At 47.8% G+C, this 20,070-nt stretch overlaps 3 protein-coding genes across 4 annotated transcripts in view; 2 read left to right on the forward strand and 1 right to left on the reverse strand.

The window, feature by feature from the left end:
* The window catches only part of LOC310747938 (tigger transposable element-derived protein 1-like), a 943,100-nt gene that overhangs the window by 208,401 nt on the left and 714,629 nt on the right, over nt 1-20,070 (forward strand). The window lies entirely within an intron of this gene.
* Nucleotides 6,324-9,732, reverse strand: ARL4D (ARF like GTPase 4D). Its single transcript, XM_083583639.1, has 2 exons — nt 9,600-9,732; nt 6,324-7,766 (listed from the first exon to the last, which is right to left on the reverse strand). The coding sequence occupies exon 2, from the start codon at nt 7,695-7,697 to the stop codon at nt 7,104-7,106; it is 594 nt and encodes a 197-aa protein (XP_083439765.1). The 5' UTR covers nt 7,698-7,766; nt 9,600-9,732; the 3' UTR covers nt 6,324-7,103.
* CCDC200 (coiled-coil domain containing 200) lies at nt 9,605-19,319 on the forward strand (the record flags this gene model as incomplete). The annotated part of the gene is made up of 5 exons (XM_083581833.1): nt 9,605-9,987; nt 10,819-11,020; nt 15,026-15,137; nt 18,151-18,227; nt 19,110-19,319. The coding sequence occupies 5 exons, from the start codon at nt 9,605-9,607 to the stop codon at nt 19,134-19,136; spliced, it is 801 nt and encodes a 266-aa protein (XP_083437959.1). The 3' UTR covers nt 19,137-19,319.

Consider the following 20,070-nt stretch of genomic DNA (forward strand, 5'->3'; position numbering starts at 1 on the left):
ACATAGAAGACTATCAGATCAGGGAGAAGAGTGCCGACAATGCCTTCTCGCATTTTCTGCGTGTTACGGCTGGCATGTTGGTGGGTTTTAACTTTTATTTTGTACTGTAGAGCGTGGGGTCGTTTGAGCCTCCGTCAGCATTCTGGAGGGCTACAACTGAAGTACAGTGGTACCTCGGGTTAAAGACGCTTCAGGTTACAGACGCTTCAGGTTACAGACTCCGCTAACCCAGAAATAGTACCTCGGGTTAAGAACTTTGCTTCAGGATGAGAACAGAAATCGTGTGGCGGCAGCGGGAGGCCCCATTACCTAAAGTGGTACCACAGGTTAAGAACAGTTTCAGGTTAAGAACGGACCTCTGGAACGAATTAAGTTCTTAACCCGAGGTTACAACTGTATATGTTTTAAGAATCCTCTGTAGTTTTTTACTTTGTCATGTCCTAAGTAACTGTGCCATCGAAAAATGTTATCCCATCCCTCTATATCTAACATTCCCATATTTTTTTAACATCATCCAATCTATAATCCAGATCAAGCTTGACGCTTCTTAGTATAATTTGAGATCCGGAACTGTGAAGTCTCCTCTATCCTCGATCTCTGTTAATAATGTAAATTTTATTCACGGTACCACTGTACAGATTTCCAATTTCCTACATAGTTGGGGGGAAACTAAGCCTTTAACCAAAGCTTCTTTCAGGAGAAGCTCCTCCTTTGCTAACACAGCAATAGTCTGGCTAAAGCTGCCTTCATTATAAAAACTGAAAGGGGCCCCAGGAAAGCAAAGATGTGGGTGGGTGAGACACCTGTTTCGAGAACATCCCAGCCCAGGAACTTAATTAAGAAGAAACTACTTTGTGGAGCAAGCCCCCTCTCCTTACAGCTGGAGTCAAGATTGCTGCCTTGCCGAGATGCAGACAGACACCCAGGGGCTGAGCCAGGACTCAGCCACCTGTTTTTCTGCCGTTGGCCTGGAATATGTGAAATAAGTGACCGAGAGAACACAACCAGAGCATGTGCAGAATGCTGTTCTTACTGGCAAGTAGCACTGCAGCGGGCAGAGGAGCTGCTCAGAGATCGGAAGCTGCCATTTCTTCGCAGTACAGTGGTACCTCAGGTTAAGAACTTAATTTATTCTGGAGGTCCGTTCTTAACCCGAAACTGTTCTTAACCTGATGTACCACTTTAGCTAATGGGGCCTCCCGCTGCTGCCGCACAATTTCTGTTCTCATCCTAAAGCAAAGTTCTTAACCCGAGGTACCATTTCTGGGTTAGCGGAGTCTGTAACCTGAAGCGTCTGTAACCTGAGGTACCACTGTACTAGTAGTTTCAAAATCTGGAGCTGACCAGATGAGCCAGGGAGCATGGATTCTGAAATAAACATTGGCACCTTCACACGTGGCCAGTCCCCAAACCTGCTTTCAAAGACAGGGTTTTTATTGTTTGGCTGTGTAAAACAAGTGAGGGCAGCACCTCTGAGTGGAACAGATTGCCTGCGAGGGACTGAGCCTCTGAGAAAGATAATGAGTCAGCACCACTAATCCTGGGAGTGGCGCAGGAGCAGGAGAGGTCGACAGATTTGGAAAGCCCTTATATAACAGCTCCAAAGGCGATTTAAACCCGTTGCCCTCAAATCTCTTACATAAAAGAAGGCATTAGTGTCCAAACACACTCCGAGCAAGGACAGCCTGGCCGCTTATCCTCCAGATTCAGAGTTCAGCTGGCCTGAAGTAATGCAAGGCCGCTGCTACGTGGTCACACAGACCCCTGATCAGCTTGGGAGCTGATGGCATCAGTCTGAAGGGCTTTCTGGTTTAAATCCAGTTTAAACATCAAGCACTATATAGAGTCCTTGAAGTTGCTCATTAACAGCACCTGGCGAACAGGTAGACAGATCGCCCATCTGGTCACATCCCACTTTGGTACAATGCACCGTTTCCATTTAAATTATCAGAATTAATTCTAAGTACAGTGGTACTTCAGGTTACATATGCTTCAGGTTACATACGCTTACAGACTCCGCTAACCCAGAAATAGTACCTCGGGTTAAGAACTTTGCTTCAGGATGAGATCAGAAATCACGCGGCCGCAGTGCACCAGCAGCAGGAGGCCCCATTAGCTAAAGTGGTGCTTCAGGTTAAGAACAGTTTCAGGTTAAGAACGGACCTCCGGAATGAATTAAGTACTTAACCCGAGGTACCACTGTACAGTACACCTATATATCAGCGTAGGGAAATTTTACGCAATCTTGTTCCTTTTCTCAGGATGCATTTTCTTCTCTTTTAGTGATATGTACGTGGCCACACTATGCTCTTAGGGTGTGAAACCAGCGTTGGAAATTCACTAGGCGCATTTTGCACCTGGCTATCGGCCCCTTGTGACCAAGTAACGATGTCCGGGTGCCAGGATTTCGTCGCCTGACGCCTCCACCATCTGGAGGTGCAGGCCTGGGGATCCTTGGACCTCGACTGTTTTCGCACACTTAATCCCAAATCCTTTCTAGCCGTTATATTTTATCTGCCTACCAGCCTTTCTCAACCTGCGGGTCCCCAGATCATGTTGAACTACAACTCCCATCACCCCTAGCTAGCAAGGCCAGAGCTCGGGGATGATGGGAGTTGTAGTCCAACAACATCTGGGGACCCACAGGTTGAGAACCGCTCATTTCAGGAACCAAAAAGTTGTATTGAAAAATACGGCTTTCAAGCTGCCTGGCCCCAAAATGGCAACCAGACATTCCATTTTGGTGCCTGTAACTCTGGTTTAAGGAACCACTTGATGCCTGGCTTATATACCCGAGTTTCTAACACACTGTGAAGCTTTACATTTCCTCGCAAGCGCCTGCTAACTAAACCACAAGGAACATGTGCTGTGGAGGAATATTACCAGTGCCAAGAATCAGACACCAGACCAGGCATTAGAGAGACTTCACTGGGCCCAGCCCAAGAATATCAGAAGCCAGGGCATGAAAACAGACAGAGGTCTATTTGGCGCACAACAGTGACTGTTCTTTCCTAATCTCAACCTCTCCCTTTCGTTCTTTATTAGTTGCTTCATAACACACGTTTCTCTGAGGGACAAAACACATTTGCATCAGGTGGGAGAACGACTTGAAAGTAAGAGGATGCGATTTCTAGGCAAAGCATGAACTCTGGTACCTCTCGTACCGGCTGCTCTCACAATAATTGCTTTGAGCTATGTTTAAATTGCCAACCTAAAACCAGTTCCCAGCCGGTTTGGCTGCTGTGGCTTTTGTCCAGGAAGGTAACAGATGAATTCTCATTTAGTAGGCCAAGGAGTCAGCCGTACCCAAGGGCTTGATCCGAGAAAGGACTTCAGCCACAGGATGTGTTTTGAGTGCCAGAATTTAGTTCTTGAATGTGAAAACACCCAAGAAGGCAGAAGACCAGCAGAGTGACTTTCTCCTCAACTCTGAGTAATCTGAGCTGCTTCTCCTTCCTCTGCCCGGGGCGGATCCAAGGGCAAACCACACATTACATGGCAGTCCTGCAATTTGCTATCCTTTTTAATTTTTTTACTTTTAAGTTTCAAATGCTTTCTTTTGGTGGGGTGGGGTGGGGGAGAGATATATTTGACTGGAGTGGCGCTGTGGGTGCTCGATTGTCCTTCCTGCTGCTAGTGTTTACCCAGTCCAAATTCCTTCCCAACAACTGCTTGCCCCAGTAGGGAAGTTGTGGCACAGGCCTCCCCCATCACAGGGAAAACAGCCGCCTTGATTTTGCGCCAGAAAACATTACAGGTATCCCCAAAACGCACGAACCCCATCATTTTACTTTGGAAGGTCAAGCGGTGTTGATTAAAAGTTCTGTGCATCAGTCGGTAGAGCATGAGACGCTTAATCTCAGAGACATGGGTTTGAGTCCTACAGCGGGCAAAAAGATTCTTGCCTCGCAGGGGGTTGGACTAGATGACCCTTGTAGTCCCTTCCAACAATTCTGTGGTTCTGATTCTATGAAAAGCTCCATTCCAGCACTCTGAACATTCATGGATCCGACACATTTCCTCAGCAGCTCTGTGCAACTGATGTGTTCAAATGTAGGCATTAAATGCGGATGAATTAAGCGTCTTCTCTTGACAATGTCCACAGCTTATTCCCACCCCCCAAAAAACCCAGCCCAAAATTGGAAGTACTTCCAGCTAAAGAGAAAATAGCCATTGGGGGGGGGGGGATTTGTAGGAGAGGATTGGCAAGCATGAGCCCTTTTCACCGATGGATACCAGGACAAAAATAACCGTCTGCCCCTGTGTTCTCATGTCCACAAACGTGGACTTCCTTGCCAAATTCCAGCCAGAACATTAGGATTAGCAGACTCTAGAAACATTGCCCCATTGCATGTCTAGAAACATTGCCCCATTGCATGTCGAAGTAAGCCCTCACTTAATTCCTCCTCATCCACCAACAAAGGAGCAATCTCTTCCCCAATGGGAACATGCAGGGGCCGACATGTAAAATAAGAACTGAAGAAATCTTCACCGTACAAACATGAGCTTGGGGTGCCAGACCGTCCGGAAATCTGGTGTTTTCGCTGAGCATGTTTGCCAGGCTAATAACAGTTGTCCTCTTTTCCAGCAGAGTGTCTGAGCCAGCGCCAAGTTCCCCCCCGCCTCCACCCCACCCCAGAGACACAACAGCTGATACCCAAACATGTTACGGGTTTGATTTTGTTAACGGAGGTTAGACCCACAAGGGGCAAGAACTGCTGGATGCTCTGGTCTGCCTAAATGCTCTAATCTGTGCCCCTAAGCCTAGATATGTGGGGTCTGGGTTAAGAGGAGCAGATGGCAAGAAAAGCACAATACATGCGCATGTCTGGAGCAAAACGCTGCTTTAGAAGCAAAGGAAAATGCAAAAAGGAAAACCAGCGAATGGTTTTCTTTTCTATCATCACCGGACACCTTATTGCACCGACAAGTGTATTGATAAATGTTCAGCTGCAATGTTTGCAACCATTACCTCTGGCTATCTTCAAATGAAGATTTGCATGCTCAGAGACGTCCTTAGTTGAGAAAGCTCCAAACCCTCCATGGAGCTGGAAATTGCTTCTGATCTAAACAAAGCCTGAGCGAACAATGTTGATCTGGGCCTTTATAAGGCTCATGGAAAACTGGGGCGGGGGACACCGTCGGCGCAAAAGCAGATGGAATTTTACAGCGACGCAAAGCCCCTCGCATCAAACGCACCCCTCCCCTCCTCCTCTCCAACGCAGGCAGTCTCTAGCACCAGAAGAGGAAACTGGGAGCACGGCAACCAGTCCTTCATCTCCAAAATGAATAGTACTTAGCCCAGAGCCTCCCTAGAATGAGTGTCCCCATTCCCAGATGCTGAGGAGCTAGCTATGCGTACCTAATGATGATAATCACTAGGACATGTAAAGGAACTCACGAGTCCTCGTCTTTCAGCATAAGCCTGTCTTCACTACCGAGCAGCCACAACTGATGGGGATGTGTCCAGAGATTTGTGGATAGAAAACTAAAGGCCCTGAAAAGCCCTGAGCTCCAGCCTCTTTTCTGCAGAGGTTACAGGGAACCAGGCAGAGGGCCTTCTCGGTGGTGGCGCCCGCCCTGTGGAACGCCCTCCCACCAGATGTCAAAGAGAAAAACAACTACCAGACTTTTAGAAGACATCTGAAGGCAGCCCTGTTTAGGGAAGCTTTTAATGTTTAGTAGGTTATTGTATTTTAATATTCTGTTGGAAGCCGACCAGAGTGGCTGGGGAAACCCAGCCAGATGGGCAGGGTATAAATAATAAATTATTATTATTATTATTATTATTATTATTATTAAGCATTACCTTCCGTTCCAGGAAGGCATGATGTTTACAAATAATCTTTATAAACATCATGCAAGCAGCATTCGAAACTCCCATTGTTCTGGGTGCATTTTGCGACAGGGAATTTCATAAGTGTGAGCAGTTGCTGAGCCTAAGATTTCAGATTGAAACTGCAGTGTGGAAGGAAAGGAGGACTTTTTCTGCCTCCCCACATCCAGCTATTCTCTGAAGACTATAGAAGAGACCCTCTTAAGAATATTAGGGTGGCGGTCAGGGGAAGGACTAGACCATGCGAAAAATGAACATAATATTTTAGCTGCAGTTCATTCATTTCCAGCTTGTATTCTTGTTGTAAGACATTCCGTTGCTGCGCCCATAACCTAGGTTCAAGGTGCCCTTTAGCTCCTCGCTTTCCCACCTCAGTTTCTAACACTGCATGCAAGCAGCTCTGCGTTCTTCCCTTGTTTATCATCTGGTCCATCTCCTTAGCATGCCAAAACCCTCCCTCACCCTTGTGCACAAATGATGACATAAATGCCTCATCCCCAACTCTGAAAAGAATGTTGTTTTTTTTAATAATTTAAGGTTTGTTTTCTACAAAAAACAACAACAGAAAAACGGGGTGGGGAGCCCAGAAAACATTACGCTTTCTTTTTGAAAAGATATAAACAAATAATGTGGTTTGCGCATGACGGACCTCCAACTCTGGAAAATTCCCCCTTTCTCCCCAAACTAGTAGCCTCCTGGGGAATCCAGGGCAGGGCAGGTTGCCAAGGTGCTTTCTTACTGCCCATGGCAGGCATTATCCCTATTATTTATCGTATTTTTTCCTCTATAAGACTCACTTTTTCCCTCCTTAAAAGTAAGGGAAAATGTGTGTGCGTCTTATGGAGCGAATGCAGGCTGCGCAGCTATCCCAGAAGCCAGAACAGCAAAAGGGATCGCTGCTTTCACTGCGCAACGATCCCTCTTGCTGTTCTGGCTTCTGAGATTCAGAATATTTTTTTTCTTGTTTTCTTCCTCCAAAAACTAGGTGCGTCTTGTGGTCTGGTGCGTCTTACAGAGCGAAAAATACGGTATTCAATTTGTATACTACCCACCGCCCGAAGATCACAAGGCGGTTCACAACATAAAAATACAAAAACGAGGGCACAAATGCTCCACAATTCATCAGTCCAAAAAGCAGAGTCACCAAAGAGGAAATTGTCTGATTTGCAACCTTGCATTGCTCCGAAACAATGTCCCTGGGTGGCAAAAAACTGGTCCGGGTGCAAAATATCTGAATCCCCCAGAGATAATCTCACACCCCAGTTTCTCAGCGCTTCTTCTTGCTGGTGCGAAGGGCTTTTTTGCGCTTGAGAATCATTTCGTAGAGTTTTTCCAAGCCTTGCTGAAGGCCCTGTCCGCTGACAGCGCTGCAGCCCTGGATGTGATTCGAGGTGGAGGCGCAGAGTTCGGGCAGACCCAGGAACTTCTCCACCTCGGCTACTGAGAGGGCCTGGACCACATCCTGTTTGTTGGCCAACACCAACATGGGGACGCCCTGGTTTTCCGAGGAGCGGACGATCTTGTGCAACTCCACGCGGGCCTCCTCCAGCCGCTCGGCCTCCGAAGAGTCCACCACAAACACAACGCCATCCGTGCGGCGCATGTAGGATTTCCAGAGGGGGCGCAGCTTCTCCTGGCCGCCCACATCCCACACCTGGAAAGTGATGGCGCGCGAACCGCCCAGCGGCACCCGGATCTTCTCCATGTTGAAGCCCTTCGTGGGTGCGCTCTTGACAAACTCCTGGAACTTCAAGCGGTACAGAAGTGACGTTTTGCCGGCTGCATCCAGCCCAACCACCACCACGTGCAAGGCCTGCAAGTGGGGCATGAATGGGGGCACTGGGGCCAGCTGGTTCCCCATAGTCCTCCGGAGCACAGCCAAACTTTGAAGCGTTGCCGGATGATTTTTCCGCTCACAGCAGTTGTGGAACTGTGGCAACAAGACACAGAGATACAGTTAATGCAAAATGCAAACCCATGCGCACATACTTTGCGTCACTATGGGCAATGCTTGAAGATGAAGCATTTCGGGGGTGGAATTGTTAAAGACATGCTGATCAAATAAACAGGAGAAATTGGAACATTTACTGTTTTTTGTGTGAACTACCTGTAACGCTTTTGAGTCGACTCTTCAGATGCCAAAGTAATCCCTCAGCTAAACATCTCAAATTCCTCGATTCAAGCAACACTTTCACAAACCCTAAAGAAACCTCCTTCGCAGAAAAGCTGAATTCACACAGAGGGCAATCGATCCGGAGAAACTGGTTTTCAGAGAAGCTGAATCGTGCCTATTTGCAGATCCACATTAGCTGGTAACTTTCCTTTCCCTTAGTTTATTTTAAAACATTTACTTGCTACTTTTTCTATATTCGTTTCAAAAATAGTTAACACACTAAAAAAAAACACTGTAAAATAATACATCAACAACAACAACACCACAGCCTGTAACAGCAAGGAACAGCACAATGACAACATCTCTATAAAGGACAAGAGAAAGACACTAAGTTTAAAAGACTAAAAAGTTTTTTGTTGTAGTTTTAAGTAAGAAGTGAGGAAGCTGTAGAGAGGTGTTTTTTGTGTGTGTTTTGAAAACACTGGTGCCACTACAGAGAAGTCTCCGGTGCTCATGTAGCCTCAAAATAAGAAGGAATCTGAAGCAGTGATTTATTATTATTATTAAAAGATTTTAAATGCCGGGGGGGGGGAAGCTATCCTCCCCCCTCAAAGACTTACAGTCTTCCCCCTCAAAACCTTTGGATTACTGGCCAAGGATAGAAGCAGTATTACTTTAAATAGGCACCATGACTGGTGGCAGACAGAGCCTAAAGAGGTCCTTTGGCCAGGATCTGTGCTCCAAAACTCTCCGAACATGGGACTCTATCTCAGGAAGAAGCAGCCTCCCAAAACACAACCCTCTCGAATGCCGCAATATCAACTGAATGTTTACTGAAAGGTATGCACAAAAAAGTGCCGGGCTGAACGCAGTTTCTAAACATGAGATTCAGTCGCGCTCAAGTCAAGTTTGGCTGGAGGTTACATGGGGAAAAGATAATTGCATATATTCTGAGGACTCTTTCATGTTGTCCCTTCTAGACTGGCCTATACCTTGTAAACAGATTTTGGCGCTTGATATGGATGCCCTTGAAGAATATATTTATTATTCCTCCAAGTGTGCAGACCACCCTTTCCGCCAACACAATATCAAGAGTTGCTTCCAACAGCACATAAGAAATGCAATAAGCAAAACAAAAATAAAAAAGTATCCAAACCATCCAATTAATAAAACAGTAACAGAGCGACAACATGAGGCGGATGGGCCAGAACAGGCAAGCTATTAAGTCACCTTATTTCAACTATCCTGTTTAAAAGGGGGGGGGGGGCGAGCAAGGGCAGACGGTGTCGAGTCTGTAGAAAGAGAAGCGGAGAAAAGCCACCCTCCGATTCGGAAAGCCTTTTTTCCCAAGCAAGCGGACGCGCCCGCCCAAATCCTCCAGTCCCGGGAGATTTAAAAAATGCACTCTGTACATGCTCAGAGACACCCTCTCCTACCGAGTTCCGCGACTGCGGCGAAAGCGGGCCGAATTGAGAACCGGGGAGGCCTAGAAGGGATCGCAGAGATTCGCGGGAGAGGGAAATGCACTCTGTACATGCTCAGGGACACCCTCTCCTACCGAGCTCCGCGTCTGCGGCGAAAGCGGGCCGAATTGAGAACCGGGGAGGCCTAGAAGGGATCGCAGATTCCAGAGATCGGGAGAGAGATTACCTTCCATGGGGATTCCGCCGCCGCAGCAACAGCAGCAGCAGCACCTTCGCCGAAAAGCCGTCCGCAGCCCGGGCTCTCCACGCGCCCAGCTCGCCCGCAGATGCCTCTCGCCTCCCGGGGAGAGGAAAGGCGAGGCCAGCCGGGCGGCGTCAGCGCTCCCGAAGCCAACCAGCGCCCGAGATAGGGCTACGGGGAAGGCTTCCTGGAACGGGCCAATCGGGAGCGCGCGCTCGACAGCGCCGCCTCCGCCTCCGCCTCGGAACTGCAAGCGCTTTCTTCTCCAAAGGCGCGCGGTGCGCTCGCTCCCTGGGCACGGAGTTTTGAGCGCGCCAGCTGCGATCCAGGACTTTTCTTTTTTGCAAAAAGGCAGCCGGGCTTGCAGCAATCTGTAGGCATTTTTTTAAAAAAAATTATTATTATTATTTGTTATAGATTAGATTTGCATGCTTCCCTGGTGGCTCACAACACAGAGCGCAAAATGCGTCGTGGATAAAACAAGAACGAGCTCGGTCCGTGGACGCGAGACGCTTAATCTCGGCGTCGAGGGCAAAAAGATCCCCGTGTTGCAGAGGGCTGGACCAGGCCAGATGAGCCTCCCTTCCAGCTCTACGGTTCTGTGCAAAACAAACCACAAACACATTGAAAAGGACATGGGATGTCAACCAGCCAAAGGACACGTTGAGTCCTTGTCGGGCGAGGGAAAGGCTGGATATAAATAAATACACATTTATTGCATGTAGAAAGCAAGGGAGAAGGGACCGTCTCCTTTACAAGCTAGCTTTCTCCGCGCGGGGACATGCAAAGGCAAAATTCTAATTTCCCCCCGGAGCCTGGTTTTCAGTCCTGCAGCTTTGAGATCCAAGAAGTAACAACCACGAGCACGTGGTGTTCTCTCTTCCCCTATTTTTTTGCTTTTTTACGGCGAACGTTCGCGCACAGGATAATTGCAACCAGCAATTTTGCACCGACTTTGGCATTTTGCTTGCAAACTTCCCAGATTCTCCGGGCTTTCGTTTGCTGCTTTTCTGGGTCATCGCTTGCCTGCTCGCTCGCTCGCTCTTTCGGGGCGAGGTCTTGCAAAGAAGCTTTCCCCTGCCTGGGTGCAGCGCCTGGCACGCACCCCGGGGTGCTAAATCACTCGCGCGCTCCCAGGACGCGCCTCCGCCAGGCAAGGACTGGGAGAAGCAGCGCCTGGTTTCTGCCGCCCCCTGGCGGCCAGGTGCGGCAGGTGGGGCGGCGGCGGCGTCTTCCCAGTTGCCCGGGCATCGCGGCATTGTGTGACCCGACGGGCCTCGGCGACGGTGCCACCGCGGCTGCCCGCGGCTGCAGGCGGCCCGGCGGGCAGCACAATGGCGGGCGCCTACCACTGGGAAGCGCGGCGTAGGCAGATGCAGCTGGAGCGCAGATGCTGGCAGATGCAGGTACCTGGGCAAGGGAGACGAGGGGAAACCTCAGGTCCAGGAGAGTCGTTTAAAGGGGGGGACCAGTGGCGTAGCGTGGGGGGTGCAGGGGGGGCCGGCCGCACCGGGCGCAACATCTGGGGTTTGGGCAAATCCACGGGTTAGGGGGCACAAAGCCACGGGTTAGGGGGCGCAAATCCACGGGTTAGGGGGCGCAAATTACTTGCCTTGCCCCGGGTACTGACAACCCACGCTACGCCACTGGGGGACACACAAAAAGTTCCCCACCAAAGGGTGGGAAAATGTGGGGCACAGGAGAGAATATGATGGGAGTCACTGGGCGCTGCATTATCTGGTTGGTTGGTGTTGTTCATCTAGTTGCAGGCATGCCAACTTGAATACAGTGGTTACATACGCTTCAGGTTACAGACGCTTCAGATTACAGACTCCACTAACCCAGAAATAGTACCTCACGTTAAGAACTTTGCTTCAGGATGAGAACAGAATTCGTGCTCCGGTGGCGCGGCAGCAGCCGGAGGCCCCATTAGCTAAAGTGGTGCCTCAGGTTAAGAACAGTTCCAGGTTAAGAACGGACCTCCAGAATGAATTAAGTACGTAACCAGAGGTACCACTGTACAGTGGTACCTCGGGTTCAGAACCTGAACCCGAGGTACCTGTTCTTAACCAGAAACTGTTCTTAACCTGACGTACCACTTTAGCTAATGGGGCCTCCCGCTGCCACCGCACAATTTCTGTTCTCATCCTGAAGCAAAGTTCTTAACCCGAGGTACTATTTTTGGGTTAGCGGAGTCTGTAACCTGAAGCGTCTGTAACCTGAGGTACCACTGTCATTTTTTTTGGGGGGGGGTGGCGACCAGGTATTGTAATAATAATAATAATAATAATAATAATAATAATAATTTATTTATTTATACCCGGGCTTCCCCAGCCACTCTGGGTGGCTTCCAACAAAATATTAAAATACAGTAATGCACCAAACATTAAAAGCTTCCCTAAACAGGGCTGCCTTCAGATGTCTTCTAAAAGTCTGGTAGTTGTTGTTTTCTTTGACATCTGGTGGGAGGGCGTTCCACAGGCGGGGGCCACCACCAAGAAGGCCCTCTGCCTGGTTCCCTGTAACTTGGCTTCTCACAGTGAGGGAACCACCAGAAGGCCCTCGGCGCTGGACCTCAGTGTCCGGGTAGAATGATGGGGGTGGAAACGCTCCTTCAGATGCTCCTTCAGGTAAGCCCAGCCCCACATAATCGATCACAAGAGATGGCACATGCACACCATTTGAATGGCAACTTGGGAAAGCGGCCCCCCTCAAATATTTTAGGAATGTGACGAAGGGACCTTGGCCCCCAGAAGTTGGATTCTGTGTCTAGTCTTCTCTGACCACCAGCAGCTGCCCAAGATCTTCAAGGCTTTCAGCCTCCACAGCCACTTGGTCCTTTCAGTACCTCAAGTACAGCCTCACATATGAACCAGCCCAGACCCTGCAATCACCACCTGAGGCACTTCTTATGTGCCTCCCGCACGAGAGGTCCGGAGGGTGGCAGCATGAGAGCAGGGCCTTTTCTGTGGTGGCTCCCCACTTGTGGGCTGTTCTCCCCAGGAAGGTTTGCATTACATTACATATCTTTAGGCTCCAGGCAAAAGCATTCCTCTTCTCCCAGGCCTTCGGCCAATTTAACGATCTGTGGCCTTTTAAACTGGGGTGGGTATTGTTTTGTTTGTTATTATGTTATGTATTTTTGAGTTTTTATATTGTAAACTGCCCTGTGATCTTGGATGAAGGGCAGTGGATAAATTTAATAAATAACAAAAACAACTAGAGAGGCCAAGGGATTGGCTAGAGGACCTTGTGTCAGGAATTCAGCCTACACTCGAGTAGGACTCTGGCAGAGACACATGCCCAAATGGCATGTCCCCTCCCTCCTGCTCGATCGTTCGAAAGCTTCAAATAATAATAATAATAATAATAATAATATATTATTTATAATTTATACCCCGCCCATCTGGCTGGGCCTCCCCAGCCACTCTGGGCAGCTTCCATAGAAACCAAAAATACAGTAAAATATCACACGTTAAAAACTTCCCTGAACAGGGCTGCCTTAAGATGTCTTCTGAATGTCAGGTAGTTGTTTATCGCTTTGACATCTGCTGGAAGGGCGTTCCACAGGGCGGGCGCCACTACCGAGAAGGCCCTCTGCCTGGTTCCCTGTAGCTTTGCTTCTCGCAATGAGGGAACCGCCAGAAGGCCCTCGGCGCTGGACCTCAGCGTCCGGGCAGAACGATGTGGGTGGAGATGCTCCTTCAGGTATACTGGACCGAGGCTGTTTAGGGCTTTAAAGGTCAGCACCAACACTTTGAATTGTGCTCGGAAACATACTGGGAGCCAATGTAGGTCTTTCAAGACCGGTGTTATATGGTCTCGGCAGCCGCCCCCAGTCACCAGTCTAGCTGCCGCATTCTGGATTAGTTGTAGTTTCTGAGTCACCTTCAAAGGTAGCCTCACGTAGAGTGCATTGCAGTAGTCCAAGCGGGAGATAACCAGAGCATGCACCACTCTGGCGAGACAGTTCGCGGGCAGATAGGGTCTCAGCCTACGTACCAGATGGAGCTGGTAAACAGCTGCCCTGGACACAGATTTGACCTGTGCCTCCATGGACAGCTGTGAGTCCAAAATGACTCCCAGGCTGCGCACCTGGTCCTTCAGGGGCACAGTTACCCCATTCAGGACCAGGGAATCCTCCACACCTGCCCGCCTCCTGTCCCCCAAAAACAGTACTTCTGTCTTGTCAGGATTCAACCTCAATCTGTTAGCCGCCATCCATCCTCCAACCGCCTCCAGACACTCACACAGGACCTTCACCGCCTTCACTGGTTCTGATTTAAAAGAGAGGTAGAGCTGGGTATCATCCGCATACTGATGAACACCCAGCCCAAACCTCCTGATGATCTCTCCCAGCTTTCTTCAGCCCAAACATCACAGTGACTGATGCCAACTGATAGCGGCACACTTAGGGATCTGCAGAGTTTGCGCAACTTGCTCATGACAGACCTCAGCAACTCAGCATTTTGGCTAATCTACTTTATTTACATATAAACACACACGGAGCACTGCAACATGGCTCCCTCTCTCTCTAGCATCAGACAGCAAAGAGAAAAAGAACAAAGGACAATAGTCCCACTTCATGGAACACAGTAACACAAACATCCTGTCTCCGTCACTTCCCACTTTGTGGAGTCAAAACATATACCGTCATGTGAAAGACAAAAATCCCATGACTGCAATCACGGAGCAGGAATACTAACACCTTGTACATGCATGTGAGGGAAAAGCGGGGAGGCCCATAGCTTGTCTGCAGAGGTTTTTCAGGTCCAATTCTTGAACAGTCTTCAGATCGGGCTGCGAATGACTCTCGTCTGAAACCCAGAAGGGCTGCTGCCAGTCAGTATAGCCTTGGAGCGTGCAAGTGGAGCATAGCAGAAGATGGGAATTGAGGAATAAGGAACTAAATTTGTGGGGTGCAGAAGTCAGAGGGGAAGGGAAGGAGTTCGGAAGGATTGGCAAGGGAAATTATGTCCATATATCAGTAATCGCTGCATAAATGGTGAAGCCACATTCCTGTCAGAACTAAGTCAATATAAAACGTGGAAGCAGATGAGCTACCCTTGGCAGCAGAACAGAAAGCAAGCCTTGTATAGGGAAGCTTTTTAATGTCTAATGTTTTATTATGTTTTTATATATGTTGGAAGCCGCCCAGAGTGGCTGGGGCAACCCAATCAAATGGGCAGGGTACAAATTAATAATAATAATAATAATAATAATAATAAGAAGAAGAAGAAGAAGAAGAAGAAGAAGAAGACAGTTACCCAGGCTGCAAAGGGAGAAATCCAAAGGGATGTTGTAGAAGGGGAAGGAACAGGAAAATGCACATCTGGTCCAGGATGGGCAGGTATTAACCAGGGAAAAGTAACATGGCAGTTTTCACTTTGCGTGTCTGTGGCTGCATGCAGGCGAGAGGCACCTATGGAGGACAGCAGCACGACCATGTTTTGAGGGATATCCAAGCAAAATGCTCAATTCCGCCGCCCTCCAACACCGTGTCTCAGAATCCAGTCTCCCAAGGTAAGGGGAAGGGTGGGAAGCTGTTACAAGAGAAGGGGATGTTCAGAGATGCCTTGTCCATGAACATCACCTACCTAGCCCCTGGACCCAGCCTCTGGAAAGGAATATCTAAGGTATCTCAAACCCTCGGTGAGTTAGGGACTTCCCCTGCATGCAAAGGCAGGCTCTGGCGAATTGAGTGGACAAGACCAGTCGTGGACCCAAGAAGGTGGTTTTTGTACCTGCTGCGGAGGGAAGTGAGGGGCAGGTGAGGCTGACCAACCTGGGAAGGCAGCCTGTCTAAGAGAAGGAAATCTCTCTTTTTTAAAAAAAAATAAAATCCCAATTTTTATAAACATACAACAAACATCAATTCAAAATCCAAAAACTGAGATTACTCTGAATCTCCTGACTTCCCCCTAACCCTTCCATGGGTCCTAATGAAAATAATTACAACTGTGTGTCAATATTTATCCAAATATTTTTTCCTTCTGAATTGTCCATAGTTTCTCTTACTTTACAAATGTGATTGAAATCCTGCCAGTGTTTTAACCTGCTTGCAGTGGTCTCGTATATAAATTATAAACTTTTTCCATTCTTTTTCTTAAAGTTCTTGTCTTTTTGATTTCTGAGCTTCCCAGTTAATTTTGCCATTTTGGCATAGTCTATCATCATGCTGGCCACATGACCCGGAAGTTGTACGCTGGCTCCCTCAGCCAGTAAAGCAAGATGAGCGCCATAACCCCAGAGTCGTCCATGACTGGACCTAACGGTCAGGGGTCCCTTTACCTTTTTATAACAGAAGTAGGAATGTGATTCTTATATTAAAAGGTCCGAAACTCACTTTGCCATGTGGCCTACTGCAGCACACTTCGAATGTGTTTGGGGTGTGTAAATTAGCGCCTTAATTTGGGTACTCTTCTGCCACGGGAAAGAATTAGTCAGTGCCTTCCATCTGATAACCATTCTTCAAAGAATACAGTTCATTCTGCCCGGAATTAACCCCTTATGCCTTTCCTTACTTTGAAACTAACCTGGCTTCCACACAGAGAAGATGAGCTGTTAACAGATCCTCAGCCCCCATTGCAACTGAGCTTGAGCTTTGAAATATTGATGCACTGAAGGCATTGGAAAATCAGGTGTAGGCTAACCTAGCCATGTACCCTCCCTTGAAAGACAGAGGTCAAATTACAAGGGCTTGTCGCGCTAGAAAACAGGCATTCAGTGGGACTTGCGCAAGCAAGTGTGCCCAAGATTGCAGCATGGGCGGTCTCCACAGGTCCGGCTACGATTTCAACATGATTCAGGGGATGAGGGCGCTCAATCAGGTTCCACTAGAAGCACTGCTTGTGGTTTAGGGATGGCAGCTTCTTCTGCAAATTCATATGTTGCCAAGCGAAACCAACAAAATATCTCGTAAACGAAACAAACTCTTCCTGCAAACATCCGACCTGTCAGAGCTAAAGCGAGATGCCAAAATGGGGTGGGACAGTGGCTCCCAAACTCATTTCCCCACAGAACTTGCTGTACATCTTGGAAGACCAATTACAGATTTTTCTGCCTGTTGTAGCAATTGTAATGCACAATGCCAAATGCTGTATGGTTTTTAATTGTATTGCCAGTGCTGTTTTTCCCAGGGGGGAAAACAAAGTGTGACACTTTAACAACTTCATGGTGAGTATCGGCACCTATTTTTCTAGAAAAAAAGCACTGGGTATTGTTATTGCTTATTTTTATTCATTATGTACTGCTTTTAGCTGTATTACAACTTGAATTTTATGAAATTCAATTTGTAAAAAATTCATAAAATTCAAGTTGTAATACAATACAGTACAATACCAGAAGCAGTAAAAATACAAATAAAATTCAGTACCGCTATTTACCACCTTCCATCTTTAGCCACAAATCCAGACATGCCGTGGACCGTCTGAACGAAGCTTGTGGACCATGGGCATGATACGTTGGTTTGAGAGTAGACTGAGATTAAAAGTGTGCGAGTTGTACCAAACTCATCAGGTGCAGGTACCTTGTGCGAGACGTCCTTAAATCAAGAGTAGAGAGCTTGTGGGCCTCCTGGTGTTGAACTACAGTTCCCGTTAATCCTGACCATTGGTCCTTCTGGGTTCCTTCATGGGAAGTGGAGTCCAAAATCATGAGATCTGCAGGCTCCCCATCACTGCTTTAAATCTCAGAAGGTATTGCAAGACACCTTGCCATTTATAGGTTTCAGGTGCCCAAAGCGCTTCCTGCAGACATTCATAAGATCATAGAACTGTAGAACTGGAAGGGAACCCAAGAGTCATCTATAACAACAACAACAATTTATTATTTATACCCCGCCCATCTGGCTGGGTTTCCCCAGCCACTCTGGGCGGCTTCCAACAAAACATTAAAATACAATAGTCCTTCAGATATTAAAAGCTTCCCTAAACAGGGCTGCCTTCAGATGTCTCCTAAAAGTCTCCTAGTTGTTTTTTCCTTTGATATCTGGTGGGAGGGCATTCCACAGGGTGGGTGCCACTACCGAGAAGGCCCTCTGCCTGGTTGCCTGTAACTTGGCTTCTCGCAGGGAGGGAACTGCCAGAAGGCCCTCTACGCTGGACCTCAGTGTCTGGGCTGAACAATGGGATTGGAGATGCTTCTTCAGGTATCTAGTTAAACTCCCTGCAGTGTTTGGATCCTGCCCACAGCCATCCTTGGGTGGGCTTGAACCACCAACATTTTGTTTAGTAGCCAGATGCACAGACCCATTGCATGGTTCTTTACAACAGCCCTGGGAGGTAGATGTCATCACCTTATGGAATACAGGGAAGCTGATCTGAGTATGCAGTTGCTAGGTCTGTCTTCCTAAGAGAGGCTCAAATTTGGCTGTGATCCAGAATGCCTTCCTTCCACCCTAACCAGCTTGTGGTTGCTCGGTCCTGAGAGATTGGGAGTCTGTGCCATCATAACATGCCTCAGAGCTTGGGCCTTGGCTCCTTTTAAGTTCCTCCAAATGTATACATCTTGGTTTTCCCCTCCTAATTTCTCGCAGGGGTCCAGGCTGACTCTTGCCTGTGCAGAACGGACCACGTGCCGAATCACAGTGGCAAGCTGTTGAAAAGATACTCGGTGAGTCAAAAAGGGAAAAGCGGGGAGTTAGGAATCAGTGGGGACGCGGGTGGCGCTGTGGGTTAAACCACAGAGCCTAGGACTTGCTGATCAGGTCAGCGGTTCGAATCCCCACGACGGGGTGAGCTCCCGTTGCTCAGTCCCTGCTCCTGCCAACCTAGCAGTTCGAAAGCACGTCAGAGTGCAAGTAGATAAATAGGTACCACTCCGGCGGGAAGGTAAACGGCGTTTCTGTGCGCTGCTCTGGTTCGCCAGAAGCGGCTTAGTCATGCTGGCCACATGACCCGGAAGCTGTACGCCGGCTCCCTCGGCCAGTAAAGCGAGATGAGCGCTGCAACCCCAGAGTCGGTCACGACTGGACCTAATGGTCAGGGGTAGCTTTACCTTTTATGAATCAATGACCTCTTGGCTGCAACCTTTGGGCAGGGCAGCCTGTTTTGAGTGCAGCCGGCAGTGAACCTCTCTCTTACTCACATTGTTCTGCTCACTGAGCTTTGTGGTCTTCTCTATGCCTCGAATGGCCATTCTCGTTCTGCTCATTCCCGTCATCGCTCCCCCTTCAGATATCTCCTTCCTAATGGTTTTAACACCGGCATATTAGCAATGAATTCCTCAACTACATAGATTTAAATAAAACATGCACCGGCATTCTACGTAGAATCACTGAGCTGGAAGGGTGCCTGAAGATCATAGGCGATCCAATCTGCAACCTTGGCATTATCGGCACCAATTGAGTTATGTCTGGGTAGAACCGGACAATGAAGTCCTCAAATGTTTTGCCAGAACCAGCCTGTTGGAATGGAGGAGGAAACGTTGTGAAATGTGTGGCTTTGTTGTTGTTGGATTACATCTGATACTGATGGCCTCTCTTTTCTCTTTTAGACTACAGAGTACATACAGCAGTGGTAACAGCTGAGCAGCTGGCAGCAGCAGGGAGAAAAGCTTCCTCTGCAACTTGGACCTGGAAGGAAAAATGGTGTCCATTGTATGTGCTGTAAAAGCACTTTTCCGGGGCAAAACACGGAGTTTAGTGGTTGCACCCATGGGTTCTCCCACCCTCCCTAACCATAAAATGAAAGCTTTCCAGAGTCACATACTGAAACCACACTCCTTTATGCAGAACTGAGCATAACTAAAGTTATTGCAGAGGGTTGGACTAGATGACCCAGGGATCTCTTCTACATTTCTGTTATAATATGGCAGACATAGGCAAACTCCGGCCCTCCAGATGTTTGGGACTACAATTCCCATCATCCCTAGCTAACAGGGCCAGTGGTCACGGGAATGATGATGGGAATTGTAGTCCCAAACATCTGGAGGGCTGGAGTTTGCCTATGCCTGTTCTACCAGTGAAAAAAAGACAGTCACGGAACCGAGAAATAACACAGAACAAAAGAAATTACCGTGAAAATCCCTGAAACGAGAAGTAATTGACTATAGAATAACAAAAATAAAAAATAAACTAGAATTAAACAAAAACTTAACGAGATGCCGACTACAAACTCGTTTCACTGAACTAATCAGTTTCCTCAGAAGGAAATAAAGAAGTTATAAGATTTTAAGTGATATCAAACAAGCGCAAGAGCAGGGCTGGAAATACTTCCTTGAGTTTACAAAAAAGGTATGAAACCTCAATGACAAGTTTTAAACATAGCCCTATTTAAGAGAACTGAGCAGTAGTGATAAGAAATTGAAGTTTTAAAGTATTCAAACAAACTCAAAAAACAGGGCAGAAACTCAAAAAAGTTTTAAACATAACCCTATTTAAGAGAACCAAGCAGTAGCAATAAGTAGTTGAGGTTTGAAGTTTCAAACAAACTCAAAAACTGGGCAGAGACTCAGA

Source organism: Podarcis filfolensis (genome assembly GCF_964270895.1).
Source record: "Podarcis filfolensis genome assembly, chromosome: 13".
Classification (NCBI taxonomy): Eukaryota; Metazoa; Chordata; class Lepidosauria; order Squamata; family Lacertidae; genus Podarcis; species Podarcis filfolensis.